This window comes from Pongo abelii, chromosome 13 (genome assembly GCF_028885655.2).
Source record: "Pongo abelii isolate AG06213 chromosome 13, NHGRI_mPonAbe1-v2.0_pri, whole genome shotgun sequence".
Taxonomy (NCBI): Eukaryota; Metazoa; Chordata; class Mammalia; order Primates; family Hominidae; genus Pongo; species Pongo abelii.
Genome location: NC_071998.2, coordinates 76,774,118 through 76,795,930, shown reverse-complemented (window position 1 = coordinate 76,795,930; position 21,813 = coordinate 76,774,118). Strand labels below are relative to the sequence as shown.

Genomic DNA, 21,813 nt, shown 5'->3' with positions numbered 1-21,813 from the left:
ATTAATGATAAGCAAAGTAGATGATATTCTTGTCTTGTTTTATGAACTTTACTTATTGGATGAATGGTGGCATTTTCTATTTGATTACCTTACTTGCTCTTAAATTTTTTTGCTTAGATCCCTTCGATTTGAATCATAATCTTGGAGCTGGATTATCAAGGAAAAGTAAGTTACTTCGTTTGTCAATTTCATTTTTTATTTTACTTATTTATTTACTTTTATAATAGAGACAGGGTCTGTGCTTTTATTGCCCAGGCTGGTCTCAAACTCCTGGGCTCAAGTGATCCTCCTACCCCAGCCTCCCAGAGTGCTAGAATAACAGGCGCCACCAGGCCCAGGTAGTTGTCATTTGTAATACAATCTCTTTTCCTTTTAACCCACCTAATTGAGTTCTTACTCTTCTTTTTAGTGACAAATTTTATAATGAAGGCTTTTATCAATGGTAGAAGAGTATTTGGTATTCCTGTCAAGGGGCTTCCAAAGGACTACCCCTCAAAAATGGTGAGTGTGTTGGAAATACCAAAAAATAAAAAATAAAAAAAATAAAGTGCCTAATTTGTACACATCACTTCAGTAGTAACTTAAATATTTAGAAAGTCGGTGAGTCTAGCCAAAATAAATGACTATAGTACAGAATGATTCCCAGAGCCCCCCTTTTTCTTAAACCTCCCTGGGTAGAGGCCATCTGAATAGAGAGAAATAGCAAGAAGATGGATTTAAGGTTGTTAAATTCTTGTTTTCCTCTTTGATACCTTTTTTTTTCTGGTTATCTGTGCTAGCCTTCATAGGTGCATTGCTGTTCTGCCAGCATTCGGCTTGATGCCAGCCTTGGCCAAGCCCAGTTTGTACATATCTAGAATCTAGATTTTCCAATCTGCTTGCAAAAAGTAGTAAATCTTTTGCTGGGACTAGGGGGATAACAGTGCTTCCTGTAGCAGACAGCTCTCTCTTCTCATGTAACTTGATACTCGAGTTTTTAAGGAACCACATTTATTGAAAACAAAGCAAAATTATGTCAAAAAAATAATTTCAGTGAGAGAAAAATGGCTAGGGACTAGATGATCTTGCTAAGAATAATGTTATGTTTTTCTGCATTAATTTCCTTATACTTCTTAATCTTATTTTTAATTGACATATAGTTTATGGAGCACAACGTGATGATTTGATACATGTATATGGAATGATGAAATCGTTAATTAACATATATATATATATGTATCACCTCACCATTTTTTGTGGGGAGACATTTGAGATTTACTCTTGGTTATCTTGAAATATACACTATTATTGACTATAGTCACCCTGCTGTGCAATAGATCTCAAAACTTATTCCTCCTGTCTATCTGAAACTTTGTACCCTTTGACCAACAACTCCCTATTCCCTCTGTACTCCCAGTGAAGACTTTTAAAATTTAACATAAGTGTATTGCTTTATAGGCACATTCAGTGTTTGATTACATCTGTACATCTGGTTTTTGCTAGATATTGATGTGGCTTCTACACCAGTGCTTCTGAAACTTGTTCGAACAAATCACCTGAGGATTTTGTTAAAGTGCGAATTCTGATTCAGCAGGTCTAGGATCAGGCTCAAGACTGCTTTTCCAGCAAGCTCCCTGGGGATGCTCATGTTGCTGGCCTCCACCTTAATTTTAGTACAAAGAGGCTACAGGCTAGACCATTATCTTTCCTTTATTCTGTTATTTTTCCTTCAGCAGCCACAACTAAGCAAAGTAGAAACACATAGTTTTTTTTCTTTTCTTCAATGTAATCTGTATGATGCAAATCATGTTTCTCATTTCATTAGGTTTTAGCCTTTTCATTTGATGAGGAGACAAAGCCTGTGTACCTGGCCTCAACTCCCTCCCTCATCCTGAAAAGCTGACTCATCCGCTTCTTTAGAAATGTGCTTAAACCTTTAGGGTTAGGGCTCACGAGTGCTCTGCATGACTAAAAGGAATAAACAAAAATGGATTTAGTTAAAACTATCCTGAGTTAGACCTTGATGGTTTTAGATTTTGTTTGGAATTAAGCGGTATAAATAATATTTATTAAAAGTAATGTTATATCAACATTGAATTGTAAGATAACTGTTTAATATCTGGTTAGCTTTGTGTTCCGATCTCACATGAATAGTTCAGGCTTTTATATATTTATGTTCTTCTAGGAATACTTTTTTGATCCAGATGTGTTAACTGAAGGAGAGCTGGCCCCAAATGATAGATGTTGTCGAATTTGTGGAAAAATCGGACACTTCATGAAGGACTGTCCTATGAGGAGAAAGTAAGTAAATGTTCAAAGGGGGTGGTTGTGTTTTTATGTTCTTAATGTCCCAATTTTTAAATGAGGTACTATTATAACAAAGAAAATACACTTGTGTAAAATCCAGCAGTTTTCAGATACATTTAAGTTTTTTATTTTATTTTTTAATGAAATGAAGTGATTTAAAACGTGACTTTAGGCCGGGTGCAGTGGTTCACGCCTATAATCCCAGCACTTTGGGAGGCCAAGGCGAGTGGATCACCTGAGGTCAGGAGTTCAAGACCAGCCTGACCCACATGGTGAAACCTCATCTCTACTAAAAATTAGCCAAGCATGGTGGCGGGCGCCTGTAGTCCCAGCTACTTGGGAGGCTGAGGCTGGAGAATCACTTGAACCCGGGAGGTGGAGATTGCAGTGAGCCCAGATCACGCCATTGCACTCCAGCCTGGGCAACAGAGCAAGATTCTGTCTCAGAAAAAAAAAAAAAAAAAAAAAAAAGCCCAGGTGTAGTAGCTCATGCATGTAATCCCAGCACTTTGGGAGGCCAAGGCAGGCGGATCACTTGAGGCCAGGAGTTCAAGACCAGCCTTGCCAACATGGTGAAAAGTGGAAACAAAAATTCTTCCTTTTTACAGTAGTGAGAAGTTCAGAATCATTTCAGTCAGTAAATAGTCAAATGAGTTCCTTCAGGATCTCAGTTACATTTCTAATGTACAGTAACTGTTCAGCACGTTGGGATTTATATTCACAAACAGTTCATTGGATTTTAGCACTCTGTTTGCATTCCACTTAACCCTTAATAATTGTTGTGAGTAGGTAAGCCACGCAGTTTAGTCCCCATGCTTTCTTCTGGTGGCATTTATTGGGGGGCAAGAGGGACCTATTTTTGCTTGCTTGCCTTGGGATACGTTGTTTTGAGTGGTAGTGGTGGTGTTTTTAACTGTACAGTAATGTTTTAAAACATGGTGCTCAAATTAGGTTACCATCTGGAATTTGAGAAGCTTTTTTTTTCCAGTCCTTTTTTTCATTACTCAAAAATCAGTGATTATTAGGACAAGGGAGAAATGATTTTGACATTTTAAGAGCATAAATCTTAAAACCATTGTTCCTTTGTGAATTTAAGCCTTCACATCTAAAATTTCCAGTGCCAAGTAAAGAAAGAATGCTAATGCGCCAGAAAGGCCGTTCAAGAAATCACTCCACGGATGATTTGCCTTTCATTACATCAGTGTCAAAGTAGGCATTCAACCAAGGAGTGCCACTAATTGCAGTTATTGGTTTTACAGCACTAGAGCAACTTTGAAAATGAAGAAGAAAAACTGCACCCTTAAACCCTGAGGGAGCATCTTAATAGAGAAGATGGATTTTAGTTTAGGTTCTTGCTTTTCCTTTTAATACTTTCTATTCCTGGTTATCTCTTAAATCTAGAATTGCCTTAATATTTTGGGAATTGCCTTAATATTTTGTTAGGCTTCTGTTTAGATTTTTGCTACTAATATGATATCTTCTACAGAGTAAGACGGCGGCGAGATCAGGAAGATGCCCTGAACCAAAGATACCCTGAGAACAAGGAAAAAAGAAGCAAAGAGGACAAAGAAATTCACAACAAGTACACAGAAAGGGAGGTGTCAACAAAAGAGGATAAGCCCATACAGTGCACACCTCAGAAAGCCAAGCCAATGCGGGCAGCTGCTGACCTGGGGAGGGAGAAGATCCTCAGGCCACCAGTAGAAAAATGGAAGAGACAGGATGACAAAGACTTAAGAGAAAAACGTTGTTTTATTTGTGGAAGAGAAGGGCACATTAAAAAGGAATGCCCACAGTTTAAAGGCTCTTCAGGTATGGACACCTATCACACCTTGGTGTTTGCTCTAACATCTCAAGGGAAATCTCCTTTTTAGAGCTCTTTACTATTTAGTTATGTTTATTTCTTTATCAGTATATTTACTCAAAAAAGATCTTGTTTTTAAGAAAGTAAAATCCCTTCCCCCTCCTTTAATGTTGATCCTCCATATATCTTATTCCTGGCTTTATTTATATCCTGAGTCATTTGGTGAACTTTTCTAAGATTATCAGTGAGGTGAAAGTGTAGTCATCCCTGGTACCTGCAAATGTAGCCTCAGTGACCAGAAAAGAAGCTGCAACTTGAGCTTTGCTACTTGGTATATGTACTTGTGAAATCAAATCATAGGGGTGGCGGTAGCTAGAGTTATCTCAGGACACCATGTTCTGTGCACAGGTGAGCCACACACAGGCACGTGCATAGAAAAGGGAACAGAAAGAAATAGGCTGCATAGTTAGTAGTGGGTGAATCTGCAGAGGGGAATTATGGAAGATTATTTTCTGTAGATTTTGTCATTTTGATTTTCTACAAGTGAGCATGATTATTCTTATGACGAAGAAAATATCTATTAGCAGTCATTAACAACACCATCCACAAATCTGGCCCCTTTGAGTTGTTAAATACAAATTGACCATTTTTGCTAAATGGGTGAAATGTCTATTGTGGGCACCTTTTAAACAGACTACTAACTATAAGGGTACCTTGTGTGTGTATAATAAGTAATGATTTACAAAGCAATTTACATTCTCACTTCTCAGAACTGTGCAAGTGATGAAATTTGATAAGTGTAGAAAAGAAATATTGGGAAGTATTTTTTTTCTAATTAAAGTAGTCAATCCTGTCACTATCCTCAGTTGTATATATATGTTTGTGGATAGCATAAAGTGTCAGCTGCTTTACAGTTTCCTTAAAATACTCCACGTGTATAGTTCTTGGAACAAGAATACCTCTCTTCTATTTTATTTTATCATATTCAGCAATATAGTGTATCTTTTTTTAAGACAGGAGATTTTTAGATCATACCCATTCTTTTTTAAAGGAGCTTTATATGAAAAGAAAAATATTTAAAAATTTTTATCTATTATTTTTAGAGTAGGGTTTAAATGTTTATGAAAGATACAGCTTTAGCTGCTCACATGGGACATATACCATAATAAAGTGCTTTTCTTTTGTTGTTTTAAGAGGAAAATGTATTTAAAAGAAATTACAATAATAATAGTTGCTAACATTCATTGAGCATTCACTATGAGTTAGGCACTATTTTAAGTACTTTACATGGATAATTTCATTTAATTTTTACAACAGCTTCATTAAATGCATTAATATCTGCTGTTTTACAGGTAAGGAGACTGTAAATAGTATAGATAAGTTTTAAATAGTATTCCCAAAATTATTCCTAAAATTACTCGAGGCCTGTGTTGATTAGTCATGACTGAAACATTATTACAGTCTTCCTCTTTGGTACAACAAAGTGGAGAATTTGCCCCAGCTTTGATGAATTTCTTTTTTCTCGCTAGCAGCAAGTTTTAAGTTGTGTACTAGGGAAGCTCTCACAACAGTTAGACCAATGATTTTGGCAGCCTGTGGGGACAGCAGCAACTCAAAAAGATGCGGGGCGGGTAGTCCGGGTGGCAGGAGAATTACCAAGCATGAGGAAGAGCACTTATCTAGAAATGTGGTCCCTTCAGAATGCAGTCTTGACACATTAAAGTTAGTAGTCATCATATTTTAAAAGCGAAATGACAGTGGAGGCATGGGGATAGATATAGGGAATTTCCTTTGGTGGCAGTTAAAAAATAATCAGCTGCTTCTTCCTGTCTAAAAATTATGCTGCTCTCTCTTGTTTCTTCAGATATATTGCTCCTTTCTCCACACAATATACTGAGTGGAGCTTCTGTCACACCAATAGACAGTCTCTCTGTGAAAGTTTGAAAACAGGGCTACTGCTTTCAATTTAAAGTAGGAACAAAAAGTGCTAATTTCTTTTTTAGGAATGTCTAAATCAGATTGTATGTTTGGATCCCCCTCACCTGTCCCATTGAAACCAACTGGTCTATTTGTTCAGGTAAACCTAGCTCAAACGGAGAAGGAGGCATGTCTGTCATCTGTTCACTCAGGAGCTGCTCCCTGAGTGCTCTCAGCTCTGCACCAGGTCCTTGCGCTGTGCTAGCAGCCCAGGCCCTCCTTCCTCTGGCTGACCTGCAGCACTCCTGTCGGTGCCGCGCGGGTGTGGTGCGTGGTGAGGCTTACTGGGCACCGGATGGCGGGGCCTTGTTTCAGAACTCCTGCCCATGGTCTTGCTTTTCAGTTAACTTGCAAAATTCTGCCACCCACACACCTTATTTCAGCTCTCCTTGGATATGGTTTCGGTTTTAAGGCTGTTTCAGATGCTCTTCCTTTCGATTTTGTAAACCAGTCTATTTCATTTTTTAGGCAGTGCTTTTACATGAAGACAAAAAGAAACAAAAAACAACAATATTTTTGAGTCCCCAGTCAGGTATGTGGGTTTTAAAAAAAACAAATATGTGTTATTTTATTTACTGCATACTTTACCACATGCCTTTTGAGACTTTTTCTCTGAATATGTGCTTTTAACAGGGATTGGACATCAGAATCATTTGGGGGAACTTTGAAACATACAGTTGCCCATCCTCTACCTTTATTTCCTAAAGCTAATTCTTTAGTGGTTAAGCATGGGCCTGTGTGTTTTGTAAATTCCAAGTGATGTTTATACCACCCATGAGTGGCAACCAGAGTCTTCAATTATTTGTTCCAGTCCCATGCTTTTTGTTGCTGCTGTCTTGCCAGCAGTGTTTTCTCCTCCTGGAGAGTATTTGCCACACACAAAGTAAGGAAAAAAAGTAACCTTTAGCCTGAACTCCACTGTTACCTCTCAGCTACTTCATTTATTCATTCTTTCAACAAATAGTTATCCAGCCTCTCCCCTCCCTTTCCAAGTTCAGGACACCGGCCTCAACACTGAAGATACAGCAGTGAACAAGCAAAGCCCCTTCTCTCATTTACTCTGCATCCTTCTCAGAAGAGGTAGACAATAAAGAGATACAGAGATAATATGTCATGTGGTGGCAAATGCTAGGAAGAAATAACAAAACAAGAAAAGGGAAAGAGAATGGTTGGCTAAGGAGGCAGCCTCTCTGGTAAAGTAACATTTAAGCAAAGAATCAAATGAAGCAAAGGGGCCAATCAGGGGAAATTGGTGTTAGGCTGGTAAACTCAGAGATGGAAACAGGTGTTGTCCTGCAGCATCACTGAGGCAGTGTGGCAGGAGTGGAACAGGATTGGAAACTTGAGAGACAGAAGAAATTTGAAAAAAAAAAAAAAGTGGAGCAGGCAGGAGGGTGAGTGAGTGGTAGAGGTGAAGTCAGAGGGTGGATAGATCTGGGTTATGAAGCACCTTCAGCAGTGGTAGGTACCATTTTTGTTGGTTTTTTTCTCCCTTTAAGTGAAATGAGAGACTATTGTAGGGTTTTGAGCCAAGGAGTGATATTATCTGAATCCTGTTTTAAAAGGTTCATTATGGCTCCTGTGTGGAGGCAGGGTAGCTACTTAGAAACCAAGCCATCTCAGCCTCCTGATTTATAGAGATGTGGTCTCACTATGTTGCCCAGACTGGTCTTGAACTCTTGGCCTCATGTGATCCTCCCACCTTGGCCTCCCAAAATACTAAAATGATAGATATGAACCACCACACCTGGCCATAAGCTTCAGCCTTGAGCAGATACTTCCTAAACACTTCATATAGGAAAAAAAAACTAATTCTTGTGTAGCCAAGGTGTTCATTTTGCCGAGAATAACGTAGCATAGTGTTTACAATTACATGGTGTAATTTCTAGCTTTGTGATCCTGAGAGACTGCCTTATCCTCCATATGCCTCAGTTTTCTCATGTGTAAAAAGGGGGTAATAATACCTGACAGGGATGTTGAGAAATCCATGTAAAAGTACTTAGAACAGCGCCTGCATATAGTGAGAGCAGAAAAAAGGAGAAAAGGTTCGTGGTGGTGATTGCATTGATGTTATTATTCCTTCAGGGTATTACCAAGTCTTCCAGTGCCAGCATTGTTCAATTGAGAGAGAAATATAGATGCTAGGCATATACCTAGAAATGGCATTGACAGTAAGTTACGATTTCTGTAATTATCTTCTGAGTAAAAAACCTACATATTTATAAATCTTTTGAGCAACTGGAAAAAAAGTATTAACTTAAATTTACTACAGGAAAAATGTATTGCAATAATTATGTTACTTTATATCAGAAAAGAGAAAACTTTTATAGGTGGTTAAAATCTATCCTATCCAATAAATCAGACTCTTCCAAATAAGTATATGTCAGATGATATAACTGTCTAGTTTATCTGTGATATATGTATCCAAATTATCTATGTTGTTATAAATGTGAACTGTGTCTCACCTGTAAGTGGTATTAATTTCCCCACAGCTCTTCCTTTCCATAGTGCTAAGTATGTCTTTGGCCCACTTGTAGTTTCTCAAGAAAGCATGTTGATACGGACAGCCCCTACTCTCATATATGGTGTATTGACCTTAGGCAAGAGATGTGGTTTCTCTGAGCTCCAGATGTGTCATCTATAAAATTGGTGTTAACACCGTTCATCTCATAGGGTGCTAAGGAGATTAAAGTACTGCCCAGAGTAGGCACTCAGTCAAGTTCTCTTTCCTCTCCTGATGCCTACCCCCTTTCCTCTAGGTTGCATATAGTTCTTTACTCCCAAAGGAGATCACAGTAGATAGAAAATCCCATGAATGTCCTTGCTCTTTGTTGTTACCTCCCTCCTCCTCTATCCCCCACACACAATGCCTTAGATATTCAGTAGGTTTTATTGATTAGAGGTGAACTTATTTGGAAGGAATAAAAAGACAAAGCAGGAGAATGGTCAAGAACATGAGTTTTAGAGTGAGACACTTGAGTTTGAAATCCAGCCCAACCATTTAATAGTTGTGTGACCTCTGTCAAGTTATGCAACCTCTCTGTGCCTCAGTTTCCTTTTTGGCAAATTGGTGCTAACACCTCACAGGACTATTGTAAGGATTAAGTTCATGTAGATAAAGCACTTAACACAGCATCCGACACATCTCATCACTCAATAAATTATCACTGCCCTTTGTTACTGTGGTTAACAAACACTTGCTGTAATTTATCTCTTCTAACTTACAGGACAAACAAGTAATGGAAATTTTTAACAAAAGTATGTGGAGATTGTGGTGCCACAGTGATAAACTGATTTTTATGCTTAAGTTAATGACTCTGGTTTATGTATGACAATTTATTCAGTATGAGAATCTCAGAAAACTAATGTTTTTTTCTATTCCTTAATCTTCCTACCCTTTTTTTGGTAAAGAAAATTACCAAAAAAACAAAAAACAAAAAAAAAAACTACCTCTGTCTATTTATTTATTCCATTTTAATCTCATGGCTTGAAATCTGAAAAATTGGAGTTGCTGTAAGAGATTGGTGGATGTCTTTTTGCCCTCATGGTGATGTATTCTTTTACAGCTTTTATCATTGACCAGAATTTTAAAGCCTGCTTATTTTAAAAAACGAAAACCAGTGTTCTTTATGATAATAAGCTTAAAATAATAGAAATACTTTTTAAAATAGTATGGGGAGAGCTCATTGTCGGTGAATATAGATCATTCTTGTTGATACCCTTCTTTGAATATTCTAGTGTATTAATATACCATTGTTTATTTAATCATGTCTTATTAATGGACTGGCTGTTTTCACATATTTGATATAACAAGTGTCTTCACAACTTGTGGTTGCATATTCTTTCCCAAAATATTGAAAGTCCATATATTTCCTTGTACATTTTTAAAGTTGATATCTAAATCTTTCATTGTAGTTGCAAAGCATGTAATTTCTTGGGGGAGGGGGGCTATAAATATTGACGTTTTAAAATAAAACTTTTAAATCAGCCTTAAATGTATCAAATGAAGTATAAATATTATTGCTGTTTCATACCCACCGTCATTTATATACAGCTCAGCTCTTTAACAGGCAAAAATTATATATCATTTCCCTTTCCTCCTTGAATTCCTTTGTTGTACTTCTATAGAATTTCAGCATAAGATGATATATTTTGTTTGTTTGTTTGAACTTCTCCCTGAGATGATATATTTTTATTACACATATTTTCAAATATTTTATTGAGTAGCTTATCATGCTTATCTGCAATAAAAATGACAGGGGCGACAAGCTAGAGCCTATTTTCTATAAATTGAATTTTTAAGCTTTTTATTAAATCTCAAAGGATGAAAGAAAATATCTTCTATATTGAGTTTTCACAATTATTAGAATATATCATTGATCAAAACAAATGTTACAAATTTTAATTAAAAATTACTTTTTTTTTTTATACCTAATGCCAAATGACGAGTTAATGGGTGCAGGACACCAACATGGCACATGTATACATATGTAACAAACCTGCATGTTGTGCACATGTACCCTAAAACTTAAAATATAATAATAATAATATTTAAAAAATAATAATAATTACTTTTTATGTTTACTCACTGACAACAACTTTTATTTAATAAGAAAGATGAGTTTTTTTCCCTATACATTCATGCATCTTTGGGTCGATATTATTTACTGCATAAATGAAACTGTTCCTTTTCTATCCCTAATTTTTTTGTTTTTATAGTTGATAAAAATGGAAAAACCCCAGTATTCTTTATGATAGCAAATTAAAAATAATAGAAATACTTTGAGTTTGGGAACAGAAGATATATTACAATAGTGCCACACAATTATTTTGATTCCTTCTTAATTACATGACAAAAAATCACAGTGATGTGTCATCAAAAATTATTTGTAATGATCATCCACTATCAATGTAATTTTATGAAAGCTAAAAATTTGGATTTTTATTAGAGGCATTTACATTCACCACAGATACCAGCATTTTGTTTGCTTCTCCTCTTCTCTGGGTTTTTTTTTTGCCTCATGGCAATACACCACAGTAGGATTTGGCTGGTTAGGAGATACGCCTTTCTTTTGTAAAGTAGGTGAATAATTGTGAAAGGGGAGTTAGAAAGGACAGGTGGAGTGATTCCTGAAAACCAGCCTAAGCCTTGACCACAAAGGCATTCACAGGCATATAATTTTTAAGAAAGAGTACATATGGAAGTTGAAGAGCTGGAAACTGACTCTCTTAAAACTATCCTTGCAGCCAGGCACTGTGGCTCACGCCTGTAATCCTAGCACTTTGAGACACCGAGGTGGGTGGATCACCTGAGGTTGGAAGTTCCGAGACCATCCTGGCCAACATGGTGAAACCCCATCTCTACTAAAAATACAGATTTAGTCAGGTGTACTGGTGTGTGCCTATAATCCCAGCTGCTCAGGAGGCTGAGGGCAGGAGAATCACTTGAACCTGGGAGGTAGAGGCTGCAGTGAACCGAGATCAAGCCACATGCCCTGTCAGGTAGGCTCAGGAACACATGGACCCAGGTTGGAAGAGCACCATTTATATAAAACACTCTAATGAATAGTCGCATATTTGTCTAGTTATTTCATCAGGATAAATTCCTGCTTATAAGAATGATAGGTTTAAAAGTATGCACATTTTGACAGTGATGCCAATATTCCCAAATTGTGATTGTTGACAATCCCGGAGAGTCAGTGACATTGTTTCCCATACCCTGACTTCATTGGGATAGTCTTTTTTCATTTTACACCTGCTTGAATTCCTATTATTACCATTGAACTTTACCATTTTGTTTTTACATGATTTCATCTATCTTTCTTTGTACTTTTGTATTGGAGTATTCTTGACAGGATCTCACTGTCACCCAGGCTGGAGTGCAGTGGCTCAATTATAGCTCACTACAGCCTTGAACTCTCAAGCAATCCTCCCATCTCAGTCTCCCGAGTAGCTGGGACCATAAGCGAGTGACACCACACTCAGCTGATTTTTAAATTTTTTTTGTAGCGACAGGGTCTCGCCATGTTGCCCAGGCTCGTCTTGAACTCTTGGGCTCAGATGATCCTCCTCAGTTTCCAGAAGTGCTGGGATTACAGGCATGAGCCACTCCACCTGGCCCAGTTTATTATTCTTTTAACCTCACTTATATGTGTTTGCCATACAGATGAATGTTTGTTTTAATAGTGTGATCTAGCCAACTTTTGCATGGTTTCTTATCATGCTTACCAAATTTTATAAATGCCATATTATTCCTCTGTATTATATAAAAATTCATTCATTTGTTATTTCTAGTACTTTTGTTTTTTTACTTGCAAATATTTTATATTCAGGTATAGTGAAGATTTTTCTGATATAGTAGATTACATGTTTAAATGCTACAGTAGTAAAACTACTAGTACTATACTTACCAAAGGGTTTAACATTTTGGGAAAAACAGAAACAGGGTCAAGTAGCAGTATAACAATAACTAACTTACCTTCTAGAGAATTGGCATTGTTTTTCCATTTTTTTTTCTTTTAGAGAGAAGGGTTTCACTCTGTCACCCAGGTAGGAGTGCAGTGGCACAATCATAGCTCACTGCAACCTCGAACTCCTGGGCTCAAGAAATCCTCCCACCTCAGCCTCCCAAGTAGCTCACAGGCATGAGCCACCTGTGCCTGGCTCAATCTCTTTTTTTTTTTTTTTTTTTTTTTTTTTTTTTTTTTTTTAATAAAAGACCTGTCACTGAGGTAGTGGAAGTGCCTTGAATACCATCACCTTGAGTACCATTGTTTCCTCTGTCATGTCCCTCTCAACCCTAGAAACATCCATTATTATGAGGTTAAGTCTCCCAAGTTTCCTTTTTTTTTTTTTTGAGACAAAGTCTCCCTCTGTCACCCAGGCTGGAGTTGTAGTGGTGTGATCTCTGCTCGCTGCAACCTTCACGTCCTAGGTTCCAGTGATTCTTCAGCCTCAGCCTCCCAAGTAGCTGGGATTACAGGTGTGAGCCACTGCGCCCAGCCCCTTCTGGTTCATTTTTTGTACTCTTTCATATGTATTCCTTAACATATGTTTCTCCTTGGTGAATTTTTAGATTTAAATGGCATATCATGGCATATAATAAGAATGTCCTACAAACCGGGGATGGTGGCACGGGCATGCAGTCTCAGCCACTCAGGAGGCTGAGGCAGGAGGATGGCTTGAGCCCGGGAGATCTGACACTGTAGTATGCAATGATAGTGCCTGTGAATAGTCACTGCACTGCACTCCAGACTGAGCAACAAGCTAGACCTCATCTATTTTAAAACTTTTATATATTGCTGTTTTTAGATTTGGGTTTTTTTCTTTACAGCATTCCACCCTGTGAATACAAAATAGTCTATGTATTTATTACCCAGTTTTAGGTTGTATTCAATATTCTGCTGTTATTAACAGTGCTATAGGGAACATCCTTGTGGAAGTCCCCTTGAGCATGTATGAGAGATTCTTTAGGGTTTGTGTGTCTACAAGTCAAATCGTTAGGTCATAGCTTATGTGCATTTTAGTTAGATTCTATCAGATTACCCTTGTATTGGCTGAAATAATTAGAACTCCCGCCAGCAGTGTGTGGGTCATTTCTATGTATCCTTCCAAATACTTGATTTTTTTTTCAGAATTTTAATTTTTGCAAGTCTGATGCATGAAAACTACTTTGGTGTTTTTCTCATGTGTATTTGTATGACTCTGGTGATGCAAGGGGCCCTTTTACTTTTTTTTTTTTGAGATGGAGTTTCGCTCTTGTTGCCCAGGCTGGAGTGCAATGGCACAATCTCGGCTCACCACAACGTCTGCCTCCTGGATTCAAGCGATTCTCCTGTCTCCTGAATAGCTGGGATTACAAGCACATACCATGACACCCGGCTAATTTTTGTATTTTTAGTAAAGACAGGGTTTCACCATGTTGGCCAGGCTGGCCTTGAACTCCTGACCTCAAGTGATCCGCCCACCTCAGCCTCCCAAAATGCTGGGATTACAGGCCCTTTTTACATGTTTATTGGCCATTTGGAGTTCCTCTTCTGTGAATTGTCTGTCCAAGTCATTTGCCCATTTTCCCATTGAATTATTTCCCTATTAATTTTTAAAGGTTCTTCATTTATTCTGAATACCGCTCTTTTATTATTATATAAATTTCAAGTGTCTACCTGCAGTATATCTTCTGTTTCAACTTTTTGTGTGTATTGCCATTCCAAAGTTTTTAATTTTGAGATAATCCAATTATTAGTTTTCATCATCATTTGGTTCATAATTTAGGGTCATCTTTAAGAAATTCTTCTCTAACCTGAGGTCATAAAGATATCCATCTGTATTTTCTACTAACAGCTTTAAAACTTTGTTTTTTCTATTTAGACGTTTAATCCATCCAGAGTTTGTATGTGTATAAAGTATGAAGTAGTGATCTGAGCATTTTTTCCTCTAGTGAAAAGCCTAATCTCTTTTTTTTTTCTTTTTTGAGATGGAGTCTTGCTCTGTCGCCCAGGCTGAAGTGCAATGGCGTGATCTTGGCTTACTGCAACCTCTACTCCTGGGTTCAAGCAGTTCTCCTGCCTCAGCCTCCTTAGTAGCTGGGACTACTAGTGTGTCGCTGCCATACCCAGCTAATTTTTTTTTTTTTTTTTGTATTTTAGTAGAGACGAGGTTTCACCGTGTTGCCCAGGCTGGTCTCAAACTCCTGAGCTCAGGCAGTCTGCCCGCCTTGGCCTCCCAAAGTGCTAGGATTACAGGCATGAGCCACCGCCTGGCTGAAAAGCCAAATCTCCATACTTCGTGCAGTTCACAGTATCGAAGATGGGTGCCTACAGACTAGTAGACACTTTGTGGCATAAATAATACAGTGGTAGAACAATAGAGTACTTTGTTTCTTCCTGACTGAAATTTCTTACTGAATTCCCTGACTATTTTTCGTTGTGAGTTGCTTATCTAAATGTCCTGCTTTGAAAAGTGTGTGTTTAGGGAATGTTTTTATTTGCATACTTACTATGTTTGCTATGGAAAATTTAGAAAGTAATGTTAAGTAAAATGAAGAAAATGAAAACCATCTATGCTCCCTCCATTCTAGCATTAACTACTATTTAGGTTTTGGGGATAAAGTTTTCCTGTCTTTTTACATTAATATAATAATAGTTAACATTTATTAAGCATTTTCTAGTACCAAGTACTATTCCAGTTGCTTTACATGTATTCGTCTAATCTTCACAATAACTTCAAGGGGGCAGGTATTATTGTCCTCATTTTACAGATAAAGAAAATGAGGCACCAAATACATGATTGGTGGGGTATATTTTAGTTTTTTGAAAATGCTATTTATATAGTTTTATACCTTGTTTTTTCATATTATTATCCTTCTGTGTATACCTAATATTCTTTTATATGCATAGTTCCTCATATACTTGGTCATATCATAAGTTTTGGATTTTAAGTTCTTTGCATTGTTAAATTATAAGGTTTTTATGCATATTTATTTAGCAGAATTTCTACCCACCTCCTCCTGATCTTCTTCCTTCTAATAATTTGGCAACCAAAAATTGATAGTTTTAATTTGCATTTCATTGATTACCCTTGATACTGAATTTTTTCATATACTTATGCCTTTTTTTTTTTCTATTTTACATATTACCTTTTCATTACCTAGTTATCTGTTGGTGTTCATTCTTTTCTCTGGTGACTTACAAGTTCATTAAGTATGGTAGTGTGCTTAGGAAACTCTTACCCTACCCCAGGATTACCTAAATACTCACTATTTCTTATGCTCTGACTTTCTTATAGTTACATTTAATTCTGTAGTTCACTTGGAAATGGGTAGAGAAGAAGGATATGGTGTGAGGAGGGAAACTACCTCCTTTCTTCCCCTCCAAATTTACTTATTTGACATAATACAGTTATTGAATAATTCATACTTTCCCCCATTGGTTTGAAATGCAAACTTCATTATGTATTACTTTGTTACATATAATCACTTAAGAATTTCTCAGGTCTCTTCAGTTTTTTTCGTTGATCTATTTGTTCAGACTCCAGAACAAAATTTAGTAACTATTCTGTGGTATTGGTTTTAATCAGTAATCCTCATTTGTGTCCTCCACCTGTAAATATAATACATTTCCTTTTTTCCTTTTATATCAATAAGTTATTGCTACCAATGATTACCATCCACAGCTTCGTATCTGAAGAGTAATGATCTAAGATATTTATTTCTGGCCAGATAATTCCTTGCGATCTATTATGTTTGGTTGCAAATGAAGATACTGAATTATACAAGGCAGAACCTTAAGTTTGTCTGGTGCTCTGTACCAACATGGAAATAGTGAATATGTAAATGTATTAAAATGAGATCACTCTAGGAACCTGTCTGCATTCAGAAAGAATTTTGACTAAGCTTATATTTAATTGATCATGTGCATATATACTTTTCAATATCTAGTCTTATTACTTGATTCAAAACAAGTGACCAATTCTAGTATGAAGCTTTTGTGACTAATTAATAAGAAGTAATTTTATGGCTTTTGTCATAAAGCGAGGCTTGTTTCATTTATATTGGGTTTTGTTTCTTCCCCTCCTCTAGGTAGCCTTTCCAGTAAATATATGACTCAGGGAAAAGCCTCAGCGAAGAGGACCCAGCAGGAATCATGAGGGAAGGAAAATGCAGCACTCTAAATGGCCACTCAGGCGTTCCTATTCACTCGGAAAATTAGGTTCATTTCACAGGACACAGCAGTGTAGATCAGGCTTCAACTTAACATTTAAGGGAAATGTCAGATTTTTTTTTAATTTAATGAAATTGTTAATGAGGAAAAATTTTTAATATAGTCTTATCTACCACACATCCCCATAGATTTAAGGATTTTAATAGAAAGTCATGATGTATGTATTTAAGCCAGGTTAAAAGAAAAAATGTAACTATGGACCGGTATTCAGTGAATACAGTTTCATGGTTTTTAATTCTTTCAAAGCACATTAAAAATGGTGTGCTGATAAACCCGAAGTAAATTAACCCTTTTTCCGTATAAATCCATTTTTTGTTTTGAAGAGGGGAAATTATATTTATTGTTGTTTACTGAATCCTGGTGTGAAAGCATATCAAATATGTATGAACTGCTACTGCTGTACTTCCGATTTACGGACATCATTTTATTGCTATTTGTAGACGTGATAACATGAACATGAGTACCTATTTATGTGGGCCTTCAGTGGATGGGCAGTGCCACTCAGGTCTCTGGGGTTTCCCTCTCTAATTTTAAGTAAATTGACATATAACTACTATGCTTATAAAAATGAAGTAAGGAAAACAAGTAGTCCTGTTTGCCACTAAAAACATTTTCAAAGGAAAAATAAAATGAAAGTACTTTTTACTTTTTATGATACTCAGAAATTAGGATGAAGAACTTTTAAAATTCCTGAAGATCAAAGAGGTTATCTCTGCCAGTCACAAGTGTGGCTGGTGTCATTCTGGGTCTGACTGGAGCCCTCCTGGACTGTTTCTTTAATTTCAAAAGCCCTGCAGACATAGTACCTGGTCAGAACTATGCCTCGGTTTATTTATCATTTTGAAATAAAATCAAAATTTCAACCTGTAATTTTATCTACATTATTTTCTAGTGAAAGATTCCTAAATTTCCTGGAAAAAAAAAAAAAAGATCAAGGAGTGAGGACATTGGGAATGATAGAGGAGTTTAACAAAAAATAAGAAAGGACAAATATACTCCCCTAAAATAGTGTACACAGACTTCTCTTTGACTTGTGCCCTTGCAATCATTGGTGTGTGTTAACATCCAGTGTGTTCCAGGCTCTGGGAACGTGTAAATTTGTTATTATAAAAGGCACAGATGGGGGTGGGGGGGCGGGGAATTTGTAGGCAGGGAGGCTCAGGGGGTGCTTGCTGGACGAACATTCTGAATGTTTGAGGGCTCAGAAGACGCACATCCCTGTGCCCTTCTTTTGTAAAAAATTATTTGAAGACAGTCTAGCTAAAGACAAATCATATCAAAATTAAAGACTTCAGAATTTGGAGGCCATGGTAGAAAGAATTAGTGATCATTCCATACTCATTTTGAACACAAACTAATGAATGACGCAACCTGGGCTGATGCTGCTCTACGTGACCGTCCTCAGCTGCCCCCTTCTGGTTTCTTCTCTTTAACTCATGCATGAAAGTCGACTAGGCTTACAATGCTTGTCACACTTTTCTTTGAAAAGCCCATTGATGCTGTTCTGTTGTTTTCTAGCATTATAGCAGAAGACAAGTCTAAGACCAGGCTAATTTTTGTTCTCTTGTAGGTTTTGTTTTTCTGCCTGGGTGCTTCTGTTTTTTAATTTTATCCCTGTAATTCAAAAAGAAAATTACCTCAATATAGAAATACATCTATCCAGTGACTTTTCATGCTAGGAAAACTTCAAGTTTAATCTCTACATGACTGGCTTAATTTTTACTGTCATTCTGGTGCTTCCTGTTTCTAATATGGATTTTCTCATTGCACTTCTAATTTTCTGGAATTTACCTCACTGACCTTCCTTTACCTCTCATTTCTTTAGTTTACTTATATTCTCTTCCTTTTCATAGGAGCCATGTTTTCTTGTATCCCTTTAAGGATGTTAAAAGTTTCCTACATTTTAATCTGATCCTTATGGTAGCTTCTGCCCAAAGTACTGGGTCTTTTGTTTGATTTTCAATACCTCACACTGGATCCATGGGACAATGAGCAGTATTTGCCAGCAGGCCTGGATAATGGATTGCCCTTGATTCTTTACTTGGATGTGGTCACAGCCCCATCTTGCTGCCCCAGCTGGGATGCCAAAATGTGTGCTCTTTGCTAAGTCCATTGGCCTAGCTATCTTTCAAGTGCAGCCGGCTTATCTATCTTAAGCTGTACAAATGCCCCATTACCAAGGTTCTCCTTGCCACCTTCTCTCAGAACAAAAATATGAAATCTCTTTTGTATAGCAGCGGTCCAGTGGCCCCAATCTATGATGTTTAAAACTCTTGCTCAGCTGGGTGCAGTGGCTCACCCCTGTAATCCCAGCACTTTGGGAGGCCGAGGCGGGCAGATCACTTGAGGTCAGGAGTTCAAGACCAGCCTGGCCAACATGGCAAAACCCCGTCTCTACTAAAAATACAAAAATTAGCCGGGCTTGGTAATGGGCATCTGTAATCCCAGCTACTCGGAAGGCTGAGGCAGGAGAATCACTTGAACCCAGGAGGCAGAGGTCGCAATGAGCCAAGATTGCACCACTGCACTCCAGCCTCAGCGACAGAGCAAGACTCCGTCTCAAACAACAACAACAACAACAAAACTCTTGCTCAATGTGTGCAGGATCAGCAGTGTGCAAAAATGTTTTTAAATGTTCTTAGATAACTTCAGTGTATTTTTCTTCTTGAAATATGTTTGACAAATGGCTTCTTTTTTTTTAATCTTTCCTGAGTGGAAAAGATCCTGGATAGATACATCAATAGAGTTCAGTGCTACAAGCAAAAATACACACACACACATATAGAAAACAGAATTTAACAAACCCCTGTAAAACTGTAAAGCCCTCAGTAGTTTTTTCTTTGGAAACAGGCATATTTGGACAGCAGCAGTCAAGAACTACATAGACTTTCCACTGAATGGAACTCTAGATTTAGACAAGGTCTGGCCCACCTCATTTTCCAGCTGTGTGGCAGTCCCCTAATCTCAGGCAGTTCAGTTTCCATTCCTATAAAATGGAAACCATTCTTGGCTTTCCACACAGTTGTGATAATCAAGTGAGGTCTTACCAGGAAAACACTTTTTTAAATGTCTAGAACTATGAAACTAATGCCTGAAGTGCGGGGTGAAACAGTTCCCTATTGTAAGTTCTGTCACATATTAGTGGGAATCTAAAAGTGGTTACAGCTTGTAACTCTTTTGACACTTCCCACACCCACCTCATTTTGATACCACTGGACAGCTGCTGCTCTGAGATAAGCTCACATACTGCTTAAATAATCGTGAAAATTATTTATTCTAACATAACATTATTTCAGGGACTGGTGCCAGTTTCAAGTGATATTAGAAACTAACAAGTAGATTATGTGACTTAATGCTTATGTGCAAAACAACTAACCAAGTTAAAAACTGAATAGTGGGGTTTTCTTTTTTGTTTGTTTGTTTGTTTGTTTTTGTTAAATAGTGGGTATTAAATAGAGGAAAGAAGTCTGTTAAACATACACAGGATCCTGAATCAGAAAATTGAGGACTAGATGTTTTCAATAGTGTCTAATGCTCTCTACTAAAATCCTTGAGTTTCAGCATCTGTAAAACTGCCATACCAGTGCTTCTGCCCTACTCAGTTCAAAGTTGTGAGGCTAGTATGAGATAATATAATATGCTCATGGAGTTTTCTGAATCTTGTAAAGTGCTGCACAACTGTGTAATGTGTCAGTAACTGAAAAAAAAATGACACAGCATCTTTTATTTTTATTAAATTTTAATTTTAGGGCTGTTTTAGGTTCACAGCAAAGTTAAGCAGAAAAACAGAGCTGCATATATCCCTTGTTTCCACACGTGCCCCACTGTCACTCTGCACCACAGTGGTACACTTGTTACAATCTTAAACCTACATGGACACATCATTAGCTCTCAGTGCCCATAGTTTACCTTAGGGTTCACTCTTGGTGGTGTACATTGTGTGGGTTTTGACAAACGCATAATGATATCTATCCACCATTATAGTAGTTTCACAATACATGGCATTTTTAAATACTCATTAACAATTACCATTTGAGTGAGGCTGTGTGCCTTGCACCCCTCTAAGGGCTTCTCCTGTATTAACTCATTTAATCTTCACAATATCTGTAGGAGGGAGGATATGAGATCCCAAACCCCCAGGTAGTCAAAGATGAAGGCCAAGAAACAAACCCACCACACCACCACCTCTCTGTGTCCCTCCCTCCCTCCCTTCCTCCCTCCCATCCCTTTTTTAGTTTCTTTCTTTCGAGATGCAGTCTTGCTCTGTCACCCAGGCTGGGGTGCAGTGGTGCGATCTTGGCTCACTGCAACCTCCGCCTCCCGGGTAGCTGGGATTACAGGTGCCCGCAACCACGCCCAGCTAATTTTTGTATTTTTAGTAGAGATGGGGTTTCACCATGTTGGCCAGGCTGGTCTGGAACTCCTGATCTCAAGTAATCTGCCCGCATCCGGCCTCCCAAAGTGCTGGGATTACACGTGTGAGCCACTGCGCCCGGCCCCCAGTTTCTTTCTTTTCTTTATTTTCTTTCTTTCTCTTTCTTCTTTCTTTCGTCTGTCTGTCTCTCTCTCTCTTCTTTCCTTCCGTTCTTTCTTTTTTTTTGAGACAGAGTCTCACTCCGTTGCCCAGGCTGGGAGTGCAGTGGCACGATCTCAGCTCACTGCAACCTCCGCCTCCCAAGTTCAAGCGATTCTCCTGCCTCAGCCTCCTGAGTAGCTAGGATAACAGGTGTGCACCACCACACCCGGCTAATTTTTGTATTTTTAGCAGAGATGGGGGTCTCACCATGTTGGCCAGCCTGGTCTCGAACTCCTGACCTCAGGTGATCTCCCCGCCTCGGCCTCCCAAAGTGCTGGGATTACAGGCGTGAGCCACGCGCCCGGCCCCCAGTTTCTTTATGTGCAGATAAGGCTTAGGAAAAAAAAAAAAAAAAAAAAAAAAAAGCGTCCTCTTATTGTCAATGCAATTGCATTTCTGTAGCAGGAAGTCAGAACTACTTGATGGAATTTTGAACTATCCTTTCAGAACCT

General features: G+C 37.9%; 1 protein-coding gene across 16 annotated transcripts in view; it reads left to right on the top strand.

The window, feature by feature from the left end:
- Positions 1–17,655, top strand: part of TUT7 (terminal uridylyl transferase 7) — a 65,293-nt gene extending 47,638 nt beyond the window's left edge. For 12 of the 16 annotated variants that reach the window (XM_002819918.6, XM_054520152.2, XM_002819917.6 and 9 more), the window contains 5 exons: positions 118–165; positions 410–501; positions 2,165–2,280; positions 3,773–4,098; positions 16,644–17,655. In XM_002819918.6, the coding sequence (XP_002819964.4) occupies positions 118–165; positions 410–501; positions 2,165–2,280; positions 3,773–4,098; positions 16,644–16,711 (650 nt within the window). In that variant the 3' untranslated portion in view covers positions 16,712–17,655. Of the gene's footprint in view, positions 1–117; positions 166–409; positions 502–2,164; positions 2,281–3,772; positions 4,099–6,535; positions 10,067–16,643 lie in introns of those variants that run through there. The other 4 variants (XM_054520158.2, XM_054520157.2, XM_054520156.2 and 1 more) reach the window with 4 other exon arrangements.
- Positions 17,656–21,813: the final 4,158 nt, after the last annotated feature.